We start from the raw sequence: 17,471 nt of genomic DNA on the forward strand, positions 1-17,471 counted from the left end.
TCCTCTACAGATGGGTTGGTTTCATATAACACTCCAGCAGGGCAACAATTAGTTCTACCCGATGGCAACGTGATTTACTTGAATGATTCAATCTATGATGGTTATAGGTGAGTTCTCTATTCATATGTCCAATGAGGGAGAGGGAAAACTTTTAGACCATATTAATGTTTGAACAAAATTGTCCAGTGTTCAAATGTGAACGATAGAAGTAAAATATAAAATGTAACTACAGTATTTTACAGAAGATTTTGGCTCTCTGGCACCTTCATATAACTTTGATGATTAGGGAGAGATCTTGTGTTCAGTGCAACCATCCTTATTTCCAAATGTGCATCTTATGTGAGCAATAGAATGTAGGCTAAAACTCAGGTATTTGTAAAAAACAAAATAAACCAAAAACTCCCATACTTATATACCATTATAAATCTGATAAATACAAAATATGCATTTGAAAAAAATGTTATGAGGTGATAGAAAGAAAAACAGAGAGATTGTACAATATTGATACAGATAATCTTTGCTTAATGGCTGTTTGTTTAGCAACCTCCCCAGCAAATTACTTATCACCCAGCTTTGAAGTTCTAATGACTGCCCCCCCCCCGCGCGGTCATGTGATCTCATTTTGGGCACTCGGCAACTGGCCTGCATTTATGCCCATTTGCAGCATCCAGCAGTTACGTGACCATGATGTTCAACAATTTTTTTGCCAGAATAATTCTGGTTTCTGGCAAAAAATACTCTTTGGGGACAATAGGTTTGCTTAACTTATAGTACATGTTTACTAAGTGACAAAAAAGTTAACTGCAAAAAAAAAAGGTCATAAAATTGGTCATGGTCACATAGTCACTTAACAACTGGCATGACTTAGAACCATAATTCTAGGCTCAATTGCAATCATAAATCAAGGATTACCTGTATGTAGGAGTCACAAGGGGACATCAGACTCTTTTGCAAATGCTATCTACAAGCATCTATGAATCTCTAGGATGGTGGGAGTGGCCTCTAAAACCCTTTCTTCCATAAATTGCTTTTAGAATAAAAGAAGATAATCAACCCTAGCTAAAAGAAATATTTTATTCTATTCCTATATCACTGTGATTAACTTGATAAATAATAAACCCCACTATCAATACCATTTATTACCATTGCTGAACACTTTTGAATAGAACTTTATATCAAAATGTACAAGACGAAAAGAAAATAAGAAAAAGCCAAATACAATATAGGTGCAAATACTGAAATGCTAAGAAAACAACCAAAAAAAAAACCTTTAAAGACTTCAAAGCCAAATTACTAAATTATGCATGATAAAAATTACAGCAATTCTAAAATGTTAACCAACCCAAATACTAATTATGAACCTTCTTAAGGTAATAAAATGCTACAATGCCACTCAGTGTCAGACCAATGTTACATATTCATTACTGTATATTGCTTCAAATAAAATCAAATAAACAGGAAAACCAGAGTTTCCTGCCTTCCTACATCTTGTGGTTCTCCTTATTGTACCATATCCAGCTCTCTAGCAGCTGCCAAAGAAAAGGTCACTCAGCACATATTCTTCATACATTTGCAAGACTGTATCAGCATCTCTCTCACTTGGACATTACTAGTAATGGGTTTCAAATCCCATTGCTACCGGTTTGCTCGTGGGCGTGCGTGGGCTCGTGCGTGCGCGCCATGCTTCTGCGCATGCGCAGAAATGTCCAGGTGAGTGGGCGGACCCTCCCACCGCCACCACTACCGGTTCGCCCGATCCGGGGCAAACTGGTAGCAACCCACCACTGGACATTACCATGTTTCTACTAATGCCTGGGGAAACAGCTCACTTTGTAGCATTTTGCGCCTTCTTTACCTTGAGCTTCCAGGAAATATGACACAGCTTCATATCAGTGTTCAATACCATAACATCGCTCAAACAGTTTGTTTTTGTAACTTGAGCTTGATGACTGGGAGGCCTTGCTCAATTTTTTTCTAGTGGATTTTCAGTCATAGGATTTTCTGTGTCTCACAGTTTTAGATATTTGTTTTGCTGTCAGATTGGTTTTATTAATTTGTGAGTATTTGTAAACAGCAATGGAGTGTATTGATAAATCATTGAGCATTAAAAACTGGTGGTCCTCTGGATAATTCTCGCTGTCAGCAAATTCTACCATGCTTCAACCCACCCAAAATTGTTTGGACTGCCAAGTCTCCTTTGTTAATTTGCTGGAGCCTTTCATCTACATTGTTTTAATACATTATTAAAAATATAATTTGATCATTTTCATGTGTATGGATGCAGTCATTTAAAGTGATTCTGTTCTAGCTATTATAATAATGTTTTTAATGCTTTTAGTGGGAGGGGGGAAGATTGCACTATTTTTTTCTTTGTCTTTCTATCCCTACTTTCCTCCTGCCTCTGTACATAAAAACTGTTTGGTATCTTTTAACCATGAAAGTGTCTGTGCAAGACAAATTATCCCTGATTACTAGTGTTGGAAACAGTATCACTCCCACCCTGGTGCAGGTTGCTTCCCAAGATTTAGTAAGGGGTTTATGTAGCCATTTTTAAAACCACAAAAATTAATTACTTAACAACTTTTTAATACTGACGTCCCACAATGAAAAGGTAATATGTATAAAAAGGAATGCAATTATCTTATGGTCGACTATGACTGGACAGCCATATAATTCCTCTCAAGTCGCTGTGATGGACTTTAAATAAGCCTGGGGGAATGAATTACTGTCCATCTGTTATGCTGTTATTCATTTCATTTACAGAAATTTGTAGAATCATACTATTTGGATCCAACAAGAAACTGAATTTCTATTCAGAAGTTTGAAGGGCCAGCTTAAGAAAAGGAGGGGTGGTGGGTTGAAACCAAAAGGAATTTTCATTCTCATTTGTTATTGCTGCCTCCTGGAATTCTCCTCCACAAACTATTATTCTTAATTTCTTATCATTTTAGCTATTTTTATGTGATAATAGTTCCTCTACTTAGAACATCTGGAAGTTGTTTCCTGACCAGAACTCCCTTTGATGCTTTTTGTTGTGCTTCTTCATTGCTTTTCTCTTGCCATTGTTACTTGAATTTCCCATTTTCCTTTGGATAAAATAATTGTCTCTTGTATCTGGAATACAAAGATCTTATCACTAAAGTAACCCAGAGGCAAGAAATAAATCTTTTAATGAGCCATAACAGCTTATTTCCCCAGGATCAAAAAAAAATTGCATAGAGTAAACCATAGTCTTTCTCCTGGTTCATTTAAAAAAGAAATAAGTCTGGTTTCCTCACTGAGGAATATACTAATATTCTGGACAGCAGGTGCAATTAAAAACTGACCTAGTATAAAACAGGTGTAAAATGAGCAATACTTCCAGGATTTCAAGTAGCTCTTTCTCTCCCTGCAATTGTACTTAAGTATGGCAAAAATTGATCCTGAGTTCTTCTGCATCCAAAATTTATACTCCTTTGAATAGGCCTTAGAAATCTATTAGTATCAAAATCAGTTATAAGGATTCAGCAACAATCTCTCCATATTCTTTTCATCTACTGCACTAGTGTTTACAAAACTACCAGTTCAAAAATTACACGATATTTGTACCCAAAGGTCTGCATTGGTTACTTCCAGCTTTTAAAGCCCCAAATGGCTTAACACTTGTTATGTGGAGGAGTCTACTGTCCCATTCCAGTTAATTTCCATGTTAATTAATTTTAGTATTAATTTTGCTTTTGTCAGAGTCTGTAGCTATCCAGCCAGCACACAAGTAAATAATTCAGCAGGATACATTTATAGAAGAAACTTCTTTATATACAATTATATAAAACATGATGTGTGTATACAATACCTATGCAGCTCTTGCAACGTGGTAGAGAGAAGAAGAAGTAACAAGGACAAGGACAAGAAATACAAGCAAGGAACAGAACACTCAATCAAAAACAAACAAACTCTTATATACCCAGAATAGTTAAGCTAAGCTTAACTGACAGGCTCTGAGCTGTCTGACATGGCTCACAACAAATACTGTGTCTCAGTCACCAAACAGTTCCCATTGGCTGACTTGTTATGGCTATTCCAGTTCATAAATTCTTATACACTGACAGCTACAGCATGTTGGAATTTTAAATTTTTAAAGTGATTGATCATCTGACTACTTGCTTGAGTGAAAAGTTGGAACACAAAATGAATAATGAAATGATAACAAAAATAATAAATGTCTAAGCACACACAGTTCAATGAGTATGCCTAACATTGATTCTCATTTTTCATTTCATAAATCCCTGCTTTATCTTATTCATATGGGACTTTTTCCCAAATTAGTAATGTAATTAATTGTTAAAATATTTTAAGACACTGAGTATAATCCTTCATAGCTGAATGCATTTTTTATTATTTCTTGTTAGCATATCTAAAGAATAGAATAGAATAGAATAGAATTTTATTGGCCAAGTGTGATTGGACACACAAGGAATTTGTCTTGGTGCATATGCTCTCAGTGTACATAAAAGAAAAGACGTTCATCAAGGTACAACATTTACAACACAATTGATGGTCAATATATCAATATAAATCATAAGGATTGCCAGCAACAAGTTATAGTCATACAGTCATAAGTGGAAAGAGATTGGTGATGGGAACTATGAAACGATTAATAGTAGTGCAGATTCAGTAAATAGTCTGACAGTGTTGAGGGAATTATTTGTTTAGCAGAGTGATGGCCTTCGGGAAAAAGCTAACCGCTGTTTCAGTTTCCAAAAACCGTTTGTAGTGATTTTTTCACGTGAAGACTTTTGAGTAGCTGCAGTTGAAATCAAAACTTACTGAGTTTAATGTGAACAAATAAGTGCTGTTTGACCAGGGAATTGGCTTCCTCTGTCTTTATTTAAATGGACTTCCCACTAAGGATTCCATGTTTCAGCTTCTGCTTCTACTAAATCAGCCTACCACTCAGTGATGGGATTCAAGTAATTTAACAACCGGTTCTCTGCCCTAATGATTTCTTCCAACAACCAATTTGCCAAATTGCTCAGAAAGTTAACAACCAGTTCTCCTGAAGTGGTGTGAACTGGCTGAATCCCACCACTGCTACCACTCCATCCCATTTTAATTGTTTGGAAAAAATTCCCTTTTGCTACCAGTTTTGAACAAACTGATTTTGTTGAAATTAAGTAAGGAAATGCTAATCTTGTCCTCTTTTTTTTTCCTTCTCATATGTCTGCCATCAGCATGACAGAAGGATTAGGACAGCTAACTGATGGGGTTTCTGGCTTGGATGATTTCAGCCAGAGCCATGAATATCATGTATGGTCTGGTTATGACTATGTTGGTTGGAGCAACGAGAGCACCACGAATGGACATGTGGAAATCACCTTTGAATTTGACCGAATCAGAAATTTCACCACCATGAAGGTTAGCATTCAGAATTCCTTTCAGGTTACCAACTACATACTATTTAGAGTATATGGAGAGTTGAGGGATCCTCTCTATCCGAAAATAGTACCTGTCTTTTTCATTAACTTCTTATCTCTGTATAGTGAATTTTGTTTATGTGCAATTAAAAGAAATTATGAATTTACTCACCCTGGCAACATTCCTGTGAATTCAGAATATCCCATGAATCATTGGCATTTTAGTGTGTTCACATAAGCATGAATACCAAGCTGGAATATAGATGAATTGAAACCCTTGAGTTATATAAATTTGCTTTCCTAACTTGCAATTTCACAGACAGGCTGACTCTCAACTGGAAAATAGGGACATACCATAGTATTCCAGCATGTTTTATATTATAGTTGCATATGAAGCAGCCACACTTGTAAAAAAATGGAAATTGTTGAGACACATCATGGTTTCAGAGGTAGATAAACATAACCAGTTTATAGAACATCTATCTCTATTACACAGGTTCACTGCAACAATATGTTTGCCAAAGGAGTAAAGATTTTCAAGGAGGTGCAGTGTTACTTCCGCTCTGATGCAAATGAATGGGAACCGAACACCGTGTCCTCGGTACTGGTACTAGATGATGTCAATCCCAGTGCTCGCTTTGTTACAGTACCCCTTTTCCATCGGATGGCTAATGCCATCAAATGCCAGTTCTACTTTGCTGATACCTGGATGATGTTCAGTGAGATTACCTTCCAGTCAGGTATGATGAAGGGAATTCAGGATGTTAAAGGAAGTATAATATACTGATATCACTGATATATTAATACACAAAAGGGGCAGGGATAGCCTCATCTAAGATGTTACTTATAAATTAATTCTGGAGGTAAAGTTACAGATTATTTATTTATAAAATTTCTATACCATCATCTACAAGACTCTGGGTGGTTCACAAACAACAATGGTGGATTTTATATTCGATTTTATGGATTAGGGCTTGCTACAATGCTGCTACTTAATGCCTTGCCGGAAGCATTTCCCCCCAAGATCTTTGGCCCTCTCAAGGAGTCAAAATAGGAAAATATTTTAGTAAATAATATAGACTAAAACAGTTTTTCCTTTTGAGTTGTACAAAGAATTTCTTGAACTAGGTGTTCCAATGCATGCAGGTCAGGCTGACATGTCTCACACTTGCTAGGCTTCCATACATAGCAGTCACTGTTTTTATCAATGTTGATAGGAGATTTACTGTATATATTTGCTTGCTGTGGCTTCTATATTGCTTAAATCCCACAGGCTCTGAGCAGTTGGGAAAACAAAGCCATAACAGAGAGTTTTAAAAAAATAATTCCACAAAACATTCCCAATCAGCATACCATAACAGTACCATCCATAAAAGTAGACTAAACCTTCACTTCCTCGCATGTTTTCGTGAGCAGTCTTTGCAGTTCAGTAAGATGAAGTTGGAATGGCTATCTGGAAGTAAGCTGTTGCCTAGAAAGGAGGCCATCACTGAGAAGGCTTGATTTGGGGGGTTTCTGTAGAAGTCTCCCTTCCCAGTTATAGCCCCACCTTTTAGAGGAGTGGTAGACAAATGTTAAAGTATGAGAGATCACAAGTCAGCCTTTCAGCTTCATATTTCTTCTTCGGACTGAGATTTTAAATGGTAAGAATAAGAGCAAGACTCATTAGGGTGGCAAACAGCTCCAATCCTCATGATGAAACTCTCCTAACATTCTGAGCAATGAGTTAAAATTGCAGCATGAAATGTGGCCATTTTGCTGACAAATTTTGGTCAGTTCTCTTGGGATATTTTGGGTCGGCTACAGAATTGCATGCAGTCTATGGATCAAGAGTTCCCCATCCTTATTAGACTGTTGATAGTAAGCAATAGATGTGAGCAAATAATTGTCATACTCAGCAAAATAAGTAACAGATTGCATAGATGCTGTTAGTTATTAATATTATTAAAATAATTTATTTGCTTCTTCATAAATGTAGTATTTTCTTTTTAGTGTTATAGAAAATATTAAATTAATATTATAGAAAATATTTGACACACATTTTTTAGTTTAAAGTCCACTGAAATATTTTCAGTGTAATAAAGTTTATATAGTTGGACTACTGAGTTGTGAATAAAAACACAATGAGATGATACTGTTTTAGACTGCAACTAAAGCAAATTACATTCTAAAGTTCTTAGATTAAGGCATTTAAAGAAAAACTGTTGGGAAAGAAACCTGTCCCCCTTTTTCAAAAAGAAAAGAATCTTTGGAAAAGAAAAGAATTTTCCACTGAAAAAAACCTTAAACCAACCTTCCTTCCCTTCCCTTCCCTTCCCTTTTTAGTTCAATTTAATTCAATTTATTTTGAAAACTGTAATGCTGGTTCCAGTCTGTCAGAATCTGAAACCTTAATGATGATCACAAATATCAAAAAAAACTGAGGCAGTTGTTGTTTTTTAGTTTTGCAAGAGATCCTTTCTACATTCACACCAGGCTTTGAACTGGCAATCATTGTATTTCAATTATATTGCACCCCCTCCTCCTCTATTTCTTTCGCTCATTCGTGATGGACTCAGATAATGCCTCACAGGCTGTGGCCAGGTTGCACACTGCAGGTTATACTCTTTAGGTGTATTTATTTATAGCAGTGCAAAGTATGTGCAGTGATGGTCTACCCACTGCCTCTGCCCTGTATGCATTTATTGTAAAATCTAAATAGGAGAGCTTTGACACCTATATTTCTCTACGAAGGGAGAATCATCCAATTGGGGAGGCATTGCTCCTACCAGCTATGTATCTTTGATTATTTTCCATTGCATTTGTTCCTGGAGAAGTCAGACCTAGATGTGACCAGTCATTACTTTGGTACTTCTGAATGGTTTACCATAATTTACTTTATGTGAGGCTACTCTTGGAATCAGTCCAGAAAATTTGGTTTACAATGTTGCTGCCAGATTCAGCTTGTCATTGTCTGATAAGATAGTCTAGGTTCATTATAAGTTTGTATGGATTATCTTTGAAATCTGTTTGCTAGATTTATTTTATTTTTGATTGCATATTCTCTTCAATTAGCAAATATTTAGAAAAGTGGGATATTGTTATCAATAATAATGCATAGTCCTTTCTTTTCCCTGAAGAAAACATTAGATTTATATCTAGTGCACTTATATCTTTATGCATTGTTTTTCTAGCAAGCATATTCATTGCAAATGCAACTACAATTTGAAACAGACAGCTTTGAATCTGATATCCAACATACTTGAGCTCATTCATACTAGTTCACTGTTTTTAAACGAAGTTTGTAATTGTCTCTACTATGCTATGAATGGCATAGCATGCTATGATGTGGATTAGATAACATCACCACCAGATGGATTAGTAATTAGTAATGTTGAGTGCTGACCAACCACACTCAACATGTAGTCCTCAATGGAACTGCATCTACATGGAGGGAAGCATGTAGTGGGGTTCCTCAAGTCTCTGTTTTAGGCCCAGTACTCTTCAACATCTTCATCAATGACTTGGACAAGGGGATGGATGGGGAATTCATCAAATTTGCAGACAACACCAAGCTAGCAGGAATAGCCTCCAGAAGATAGGCTTAAGATACAGAAGGATCTTGACAGACTTGAACATTGGGTGCTATCTAACAAAATGAAATTCAATGGTGAAAAATATAAGGTTCTACATTTAGGCAAAAAAACCAAAATGCACAGGTACCATATGTGTGGTACCTCGCTCAATAGTAGTAATTGTGAGAGGGATCTTGTAGTCCTAGTGGACAAGCATTTAAATATGAGCCAGCAGTGTGCAGCAGCTGCCAAAAAAGCCAACACAGTTCTAGGCTGCATAAACAGAGGGATAGAATCAAGATCATGTGAAGTGTTAATACCACTTTATAATGCCTTGGTAAGGCCACACTTGGAATACTGCATCCAGTTTTGGTCGCCATGATGTAAAAAAGATGTGGAAACTCTAGAAAGAGTGCAGAGAAGAGCAATAAAGATGATTAGGGGACTGGAGGCTAAAACATATGAAGAACGGTTGCAGGAACTGGCATTAAACTATGTTTAGTTTAATGAAAAGAAGGACCGGGGTGACATGATAGTAGTGTTCCAATATCTCAGGGATTGCCACAAAGAAGAGGAAGTCAAGCTATTCTCCAAAGCACCTGAGGGTAGGACAAGAAGCAATGGGTGGAAACTAATCAAGAAGAGAAGCAACTTAGAACTAAGGAGAAATTTCCTGATAGTTAGAACAATTAATCAGTGGAACAACTTGCCTCCAGAAGTTGTGAATGCTCCAACACTGGAAGTTTTCAAGAAGATATTGCATAACCATTTGTCTGAAGCGGTGTAGGGTTTCCTGCCTAGGCAGGGGGTAGGACTAGAAGACCTCCAAGGTGCCTTCCAACTCTGTTATTCTGTTATCCTGTTATCCTGTTTTCTTTTTCATTTTTCTTAGATACGGCTATGTACAACAATTCTGGAGCCCTTCCTGAGTCTTCAGTGACTCCCACTACCTATGGTATGTACGTTGCTATGTTGGGGTCTCTCAGCAAATATTCATAAATGTGTTTTTATTGAGCACCACAAAATTTGTATGTGCATGTTTATATCAGGATCTCCCCCCGCTCCCACATAACAGGATTCTTCTGGCAAGAGTGGATGCTATTGGAGGTGAAAAGGATAATTTTCTAAATTGGTGCTTTGAAATTTGGTATGTCCTCCTTGGCACCCCTTTTTCAGAAGCCCTCATAGCATTTTCTTAGTACATGGTATGCTACAGTGGTGGGTTTCAAATTTTTTTACTATTGGTTCTGTGGGTGTGGCTTGGTGGTTGTGGCATGGCTAGGTGGGCGTGGCAGGGAAGGATACTATAAAATCTCCATTCCCACCACACTCCAAGGTAAGGTTACTGCAAAATCCCCATTTCCTCCCGATCAGCTGGGAATTGGGAGGCAGAGAATAGATGGGGGCTGGGCCAGTCAGAATTTTTACTACCAGTTCTCCGAACTACTCAAAATCTCCACTACTGGTTCTCCAGAACTGGTCAGAACCTGCTGAAACCCACCTCTGGTATGCTATATGTTATGACTTGTGGTTATAACAATAAATTTACTTACTTACATTCCCAACATTCAATACCAGTCTCAAAAGTTGTTCACCTCTCTTGTGTTAGCTTGAAATGTGCAACATCATGGGAAAAATGATTAGTTGTCCAGGCTATCTTTTCAATGATACTTAAGAATCAGTGTCATTGGGTATGAAGGTACAATTATTTAATGTGCATGTTTGTGTACAAAACTAAATAGTGAAAAGATAATGTTTGTAAAACCAGAAAAAAGCTTAACAAAAAAAATAGAACAATGTCCATGAATTAAAGAAAACATATGAAAACATACAAATTTATAAGGTATTGTAGGGATTCTGTTATCAAAAAAGGAACTTCTAATTCTCATTGCTGGGTTCCAACTTTAAGTCCTTGTCATTTAGCTTCTCAATACCTTTTCTTTACCACCTTCAGTCTTTCACTTCTATTTTGCTTCTGTTCTTTACTATTTCTGATGCCTTCAGTAGTAACTCTCCACACCTCTGTAAGGAAATCCATCTTTCTCTTGAGAACCATTCCTGCAGTGAAAGGTTTATAGCCCTTAGACAGAGGTTTTCTACTACTGACAGGTAAGTAAAATATCAAGTGCTTAACAAATTAAACATAAAGAGACAACACAATGCTATAGAGATAGTTTACAAATCTATTCCATTCAATTGTGACATCATAAATTCATAGAACTATGGAGGGACTAATTTTCTCCATGCCCCCAACGGCCTGTCCCCAGCATGACAAATGATTTAACTGCTGAGAAAAGAATCTGAAACAAAATGGAGTAGGGTGGTTTACTGAATAAGCAATAATTATGGAGCCGTTTCAATTTGAAAGCAAAAAAGTGCTTCAGAGAATATTTGGTCACATACATAAGCCCTGTCAACCACAAGCATCTTTTCCCAGGACTGAAATTGAGAAGAACAGCCATGTGATTCTCATGCAGCTCCTTTATATGCTTCCATTTTATTCCTGGAAGATAGAATTGTTCCAAAAAAATATTTAACAAATACAGTAAAACATAGGCAACCCGTAAAAGATTTTAAAATTTAATAATAAAAGGTCATTTTGGTGCCAATAGAATAGCAAAGGTTCAATCCTTGAGGGAAAATCTTCCAGTGCTAAACTAAAACAGCAAAGCTTTTAAGTGCAGTGATCACTGCCATATCTTCAAAATCTAGCAGCCGAATAAGGGTCTCCAGACAATATCTTGGGAACCAGATTGGTGTAATACTTACAGCATCAGGATAGAAACTGGGAGATTGTGAATTCTAGTCCCACCTTAAGCACAAAACTAGTTGCATGACCTTGGGCCAGTCACTTTCTCTCAGCCCTAGGAAGGAGACGCTGGCAAACTACTTCTGAAAAACCTTGCCAAGTTGTCAAGGAGTCAAAAATTGACTCAAAGACACACACTTTTCCCCTAATTTTTTTTTAATTTTAGGGCAGTTTTAGGCAGTAAAGCATGGTATGTCAACTGTCTTGGCCCCAATTGCTTCTGATTTTAAAAAATAAAAATAGTACCTTAAATTATGCTTCAAACAATGAACTTAAAAATGAACATTTTGAAAGATGCTGTTCTGTTTTTAGCTCATCACTAATACTAACACCAGCACTGTGTTAGCATCCTTATACTAGTTTATTTATTAATAATTGAAAGTCTCTTTATGCTTGGAGGCTTGTCCAGCTGTTCCTTATGTGATAGATTGGATATAGTAATTGTCATCTATTTAATTCAAAAATTCACATTAAAAAATTGTTATCATGGTAAGAGAAAATTGTATCTTTCTAGTTAATAAATGATTTATTGTATATTATTATTATTATGTGGTGGCGTAGCAATTAGAATGCCGTATTGCAGACAGTTTTGAGTCTCACCAGGCTCAAGGTTGATTCAGCCTTCCATCCTTCCGAGATGGGTAAAATGAGGATCCAGATTGTTGGAGACAATATGCTGACTCTGTAAACCGCTTAGAGAGGGCTGTAAAGCACTGTGAAGCAATATATAAGTCTAAGTGTTATTGCTATTATTTATTTAATTTATAATATAAATTTTATAATTGTATATCCATCCACCTCCCATGAAAGGAAAATGTTACCAATGACTGATGAGAAATTGCAATATTCTTATGACAGAAAGACTTGTTTCAAAATAGACATCTGGATCCTGTTTACTAATACACATTTATTGCACTTTAAAATGTCTGGTAAACTACTAGTGGTAATTTGGAGGAGGAGACGAATGGAATTCCACAAGGGTTGACAACTATCTGGCTAGCCTGTCTTTGTTTTCATCATTTCACCTAAAACGCATGATACACAATTATCTTTGTCTCTTCTAACAGATCCTACTCTCAAAGTAGATGATAGCAACACTCGCATCTTAATTGGCTGCCTAGTGGCAATCATCTTTATTCTTGTGGCTATCATTGTAATCATTCTCTGGAGGCAGTTTTGGCAGAAGATGTTAGAAAAGGTAAGATTACAGGCAGATGTAGGAATGCCCATATCATAAATGAAGTGAATGTCTGGTTTAATGGCTAGAGCTCAATATGTATTAGTATTATTGAAATTGGCTAATGAAATGAACTTTTGGTCTAAAGGTCATTAATAAAAATTGGGAAGTAAATGTGTGTGCATGCATATGCATGCTTATGCATATTTTTTTATGTACACATAAATTCCTCATGCACCCAAAGAATCTTGATATAGTTGTGACTGAGTCACTGATCAATGATCCATGAAATCATATGTGAACAGAAGAGTACACAAATATGAAACCTGGTCCATTAAAAACTCTGTACCATGGGAAGCTTTTAAGTTGTTTTACATAAATATTTGAATAGAGATGCCACCTTATGTTAGAATCTGCTCTATAATATACTCTGTCATTATCAGTTTATAGTGAATATGAGCATCATATGTGTTTTCTTTTGATTTCTAGGCTTCTCGCCGGATGCTGGATGATGAAATGACTGTGAGCCTCTCTCTACCCAGCGAATCCAATATGTTCCACCATAGTAGCTCCACTCCATCCAGTGAACAAGAATCAAACTCCACTTACGACCGCATATTCCCCCTTGGAGCTGACTATCAAGAGCCATCGCGATTGATCCGCAAGCTTCCTGAAGTCATCCCAGGGGAAGATGAGGCAGGTCAGATTGGCCAATAGGTGTAAAGAGGCTGTGAACAAATTATTCCCATTTCTACTAGAATAATCTAGAATAAGAAAGTGGCTTAATTTTAATTATCTATGTGTTTGCCACTTGATGAGGTAAATTCAGTGGAAATGAGGGAAGGACTGGCTGCTGATTCTAGCAATAACTGACTCTCTTATTCCTTTATGCTATATCATGTACAGTAATTTGGCTCTCAGGAATAGAACTGTGAGCAAACTTTGGTAAATTGATAATTGTTGCTATATGTCAGTGATCCCCAACCTTTCTAGCTCCACAGAGCAGCGATAGTGCTGGCGGGGGTGGAGGGGAGGGGTTGGTTTCATACATGCCACCTAGATCCCATGTTTGCACATTCACCCACTACTTGCACGGCCTGGTTCCAAAAGGGCCTCAGACTGGTAGCAGTCCACAGCCCATGTTGTGTCTCGTTCGCTTCCCCCGCAGCCGGGCCCGTCTTATCTGCTTCCGAACACTGAGGAATGTCCTAGCATGCCTCCCGGCCCCAGCCCTGGCTCCATGCCCAGACAGGCCGAGGAAGAAGAAGTGCCTCCAGCCCCCAGCCCTGGCTCCATGCCCAGGCAAACGGAGCAACTAGACCCCTCCCCCTCCCCCACAGCATGTGAGCCTGAGGAAGGTCAATTACCAACAGCTGGAGACTGGAGTGACCCTTGCTTCAGGAGAATTGATAGGCGGCGTCAACAGAAGGAAGGGAGGGGCAGGCCTGGATAAGTGCTGAGTCATGGAGCCACACCCCATGGCCTATATAAAGGATCTGCTTCTGGCATTCTCTGAGTCAGGCAAAGTCTACCTTATATTGCTGAAGTCACTTTCTGGTCTCCTGCCTGCTTTGAGAACTTTGCTAGGACTTTGGCAGAGCTGCAGAGGCACGCCTGATTCGGATTTCCCTGACCCGGCCGTCAGCGGAGGAGTGGGATACGACAGCCCAGGGATTAGGGGCCCCTGCTCTATGTAAACATCTGTATGGATTGTGGAAAGGGTACATTGGGATAATGTCATTTCATGTTGCTCTCAGATCAGACTGATTACAAATGTGATAAATTAAAAAAAAACAGCATTTTTGTTGAGGTCAAATGTGAAATCCTTAGCTGCAATAGAGAAATATTATATTCTATCTATGTGACTAATATGCAAAGTCAGGTTAGTGAAAGTTCTTGATTGTTTAGGTTAGATATTATGAGATTAAATGACGATGGCTGTTGCTCACAGTCGACGCAATACTATTTACCTATCCTTCAATATCCCTGAAACTATATGGTGATGATAGAACCCATTGCAGATTCTTATCCTATCTCCATTTTCTGAGTTGGCCACAAGAGAGGGTGTTGTGATTATACATGTGCAGCATGAGATAAGTGATTGATTGATTGATTGATTGAATCTTGTGAGTTGCTTATCCCTCTTCTATCTGTCACCAGCTGTAATTGGAAGAGAAACATCTGCCAATCACAGCACTGATGGGACTGGGCTGGAAGATTCCTTTTATTATATCTACTCTAGGCTGTTTCATCTCTTTGCAGCCCATTCTGTTATACTCTGAGTCAATTTTTTTTAAAAAAAAATGAAAATGATGAAGAGAGATGAGTAACAAAGCAGCACTTTTATTTAGAATTTATCTTGTCTTCCTTATGTTTTTTTCCTATCCATAGGCAACACATATTAGCTTCTGGATTCCATAGAAGGGAGAGAATTAAAGATAGAATATGATTTGGTGTATAGAATATACTTTCTTAAGAATCAGAGCTTTTTAGGGTTACTTTTTTTTTATTTTAAATTTGTTTTTAGCCTTTTCATATGTGCAAACATTTGCTGAATTTCTGGAGGAAAAACATTCTAAAGTTTTTGGGTTGGTTTTTTTTTTGGAGAAGCATCTCCCATACCTGTTTATAATTCTTTAAAAAAGATTCACTATCAATAAAGATGAATACATGGTAACAAAAGTGGATTGTGATAGAAGAGGTTTCACAAAGCAATACGAACAACTAAAAAGCCCTGTCCTGGGTCATTTCTATCTTGTAACAGATGATGTGAAGATGCATAGAAGTGCCTCAAGTAAGAATGCTAACAGGGGAAAAAGAAATTCTTGAGGCATCCAATCTCTAGATGGTTTTGATCTTGGAAAATTAAATGGAATGGCTGATTAAAACATGCAATATTCATATCCATGTATAATTCCATATCCACTCATATAATTAAGAAGACCAATATAAATGACATGAATTAAGAAAAAAGCATTTAACTTGTGCAGCTAAAGCTACCTATTAAATTCAGCTTTACTTGTTGAATAATTTAGAATCAGCGCAGTTGTATCTTAATTAACTGTAGCCCATAGTTAGCACTTAGCACTTATATATCGCTTCATAATGCTTTCCAGCCCTCTCTAAGCAGTTTAGAGTCAGCATATTGCCCCCAACAATCTGGACCCTCATTTTACTGATCTTGGAAGGATGGAAGGCTGAGTCAATCTTGAGCCAGTTAGAATCAAACTGCCAAACTGCTAGTCGTTGGCATTCAGCAGAATTAGCCTGCAGTACTGCATTCTAACCACTGTGCCACCACAGCTCTTAGTTAGTTTGACTGATGCTTATTTTTCTCCATAGCTTACTTGGAATTCCTTCTTCTGGCAGTCCTTTGTGTCCTGCTACATCAGGCAAGCTCTCTTTCCAGAGTTCTCCTGTTCTGACTGTTTATTGTTCTTACTGTTCTCCTAACTGTGAGAACAATCAACCAGCGGAATGGCTTGCCTTCAGAAGTTGTGGGTGCTCCATCATTGGAGGCTTTTAAGAAGTGATTGGAAAACCACTTGTCTGGAATGGTATAGGGTCTCCTGCTTGAGCAGGGTGGTTGGACTAGAAGACCTCCAAGGTCCCTTCCAATTCTGTTATTCTGAGTTACTAGCCATCAAAGCTCAGGATATTCTTCACTGAGATTTTCTTGTCTCTAATCTTCTCTCCTCTTAGGCTGCAGTGGGATCACCAAGCCAGCCCAACCAACCGGAGCTGAAGGGGTTCCCCATTATGCAGAAGCAGACATTGTGAACTTGCAGGGAGTCACAGGCAGCAACACCTATTCTGTACCTGCAATCACCATGGACTTACTCTATGGCAAAGAGGTGGCTGTGGCTGAGTTCCCTAGGAAGCTGTTGACTTTCAAGGAGAAACTGGGAGAAGGACAGTTTGGGGAGGTGAGAACTTGCTCCATGTTTCTTTACAGTAGATTTATCTTCAAAATTTGGGTGGAAATAAATCATAAAACTGATGTAAAATTTATGCTATAGGAATTCATTACTTCTTCGTTTTCAATCATTATATACAGGTAGTCCTTGACTTACAACAATTCACTTAGTGACCGTTTGAAAGTACAACAGCACTGAAAAAAGTGATGTATGACCATTTTTCACACTTATGACCATTGTAGCATCCTCATGGTCACATGATTTACATCTGGATGTTTAACAACTGACTCATATTTACGGTGATTGTAGTATCCTGGAGCTAAGTGTATCCCCTTTTGCTACCTTCTGACAAGCAAACTCAATGGGGAAACCAGATTCACTTAACAACCATCTTATTAATTAGACAACTATAGTGATTCACTTAACAAATGTGGCAACAAAAGTCGTAAAATAGGGCAAACCCAGTGGTGAAATATGAACCGGTTTGCTATTGGTTCGCTGGCTGTGTATGTGCGCATATGCGCTGTGCACCAAGCGCGTGCTGTGCGTGCACATATGCAGTTTGCACCAAATGCGTGCTGCACACGCATGCACTACACACCAAAAGGAGGCTTGGGAAGC

The 17,471-nt window shown here is 37.8% G+C and overlaps 1 protein-coding gene across 5 annotated transcripts in view; it reads left to right on the forward strand.

Moving 5' to 3' along the window:
• The window catches only part of DDR2 (discoidin domain receptor tyrosine kinase 2), an 85,609-nt gene that overhangs the window by 50,015 nt on the left and 18,123 nt on the right, over positions 1-17,471 (forward strand). For all 5 annotated transcript variants that reach the window (XM_058174278.1, XM_058174277.1, XM_058174275.1 and 2 more), the window contains 7 exons: positions 11-107; positions 5,211-5,394; positions 5,890-6,133; positions 9,840-9,902; positions 12,824-12,954; positions 13,423-13,633; positions 16,636-16,859. In XM_058174278.1, coding sequence (XP_058030261.1) covers positions 11-107; positions 5,211-5,394; positions 5,890-6,133; positions 9,840-9,902; positions 12,824-12,954; positions 13,423-13,633; positions 16,636-16,859 — 1,154 coding nt within the window. The remainder of the gene's footprint in view (positions 1-10; positions 108-5,210; positions 5,395-5,889; positions 6,134-9,839; positions 9,903-12,823; positions 12,955-13,422; positions 13,634-16,635; positions 16,860-17,471) is intronic.

This window comes from Ahaetulla prasina, chromosome 3, assembly GCF_028640845.1.
Source record: "Ahaetulla prasina isolate Xishuangbanna chromosome 3, ASM2864084v1, whole genome shotgun sequence".
Classification (NCBI taxonomy): domain Eukaryota; kingdom Metazoa; phylum Chordata; class Lepidosauria; order Squamata; family Colubridae; genus Ahaetulla; species Ahaetulla prasina.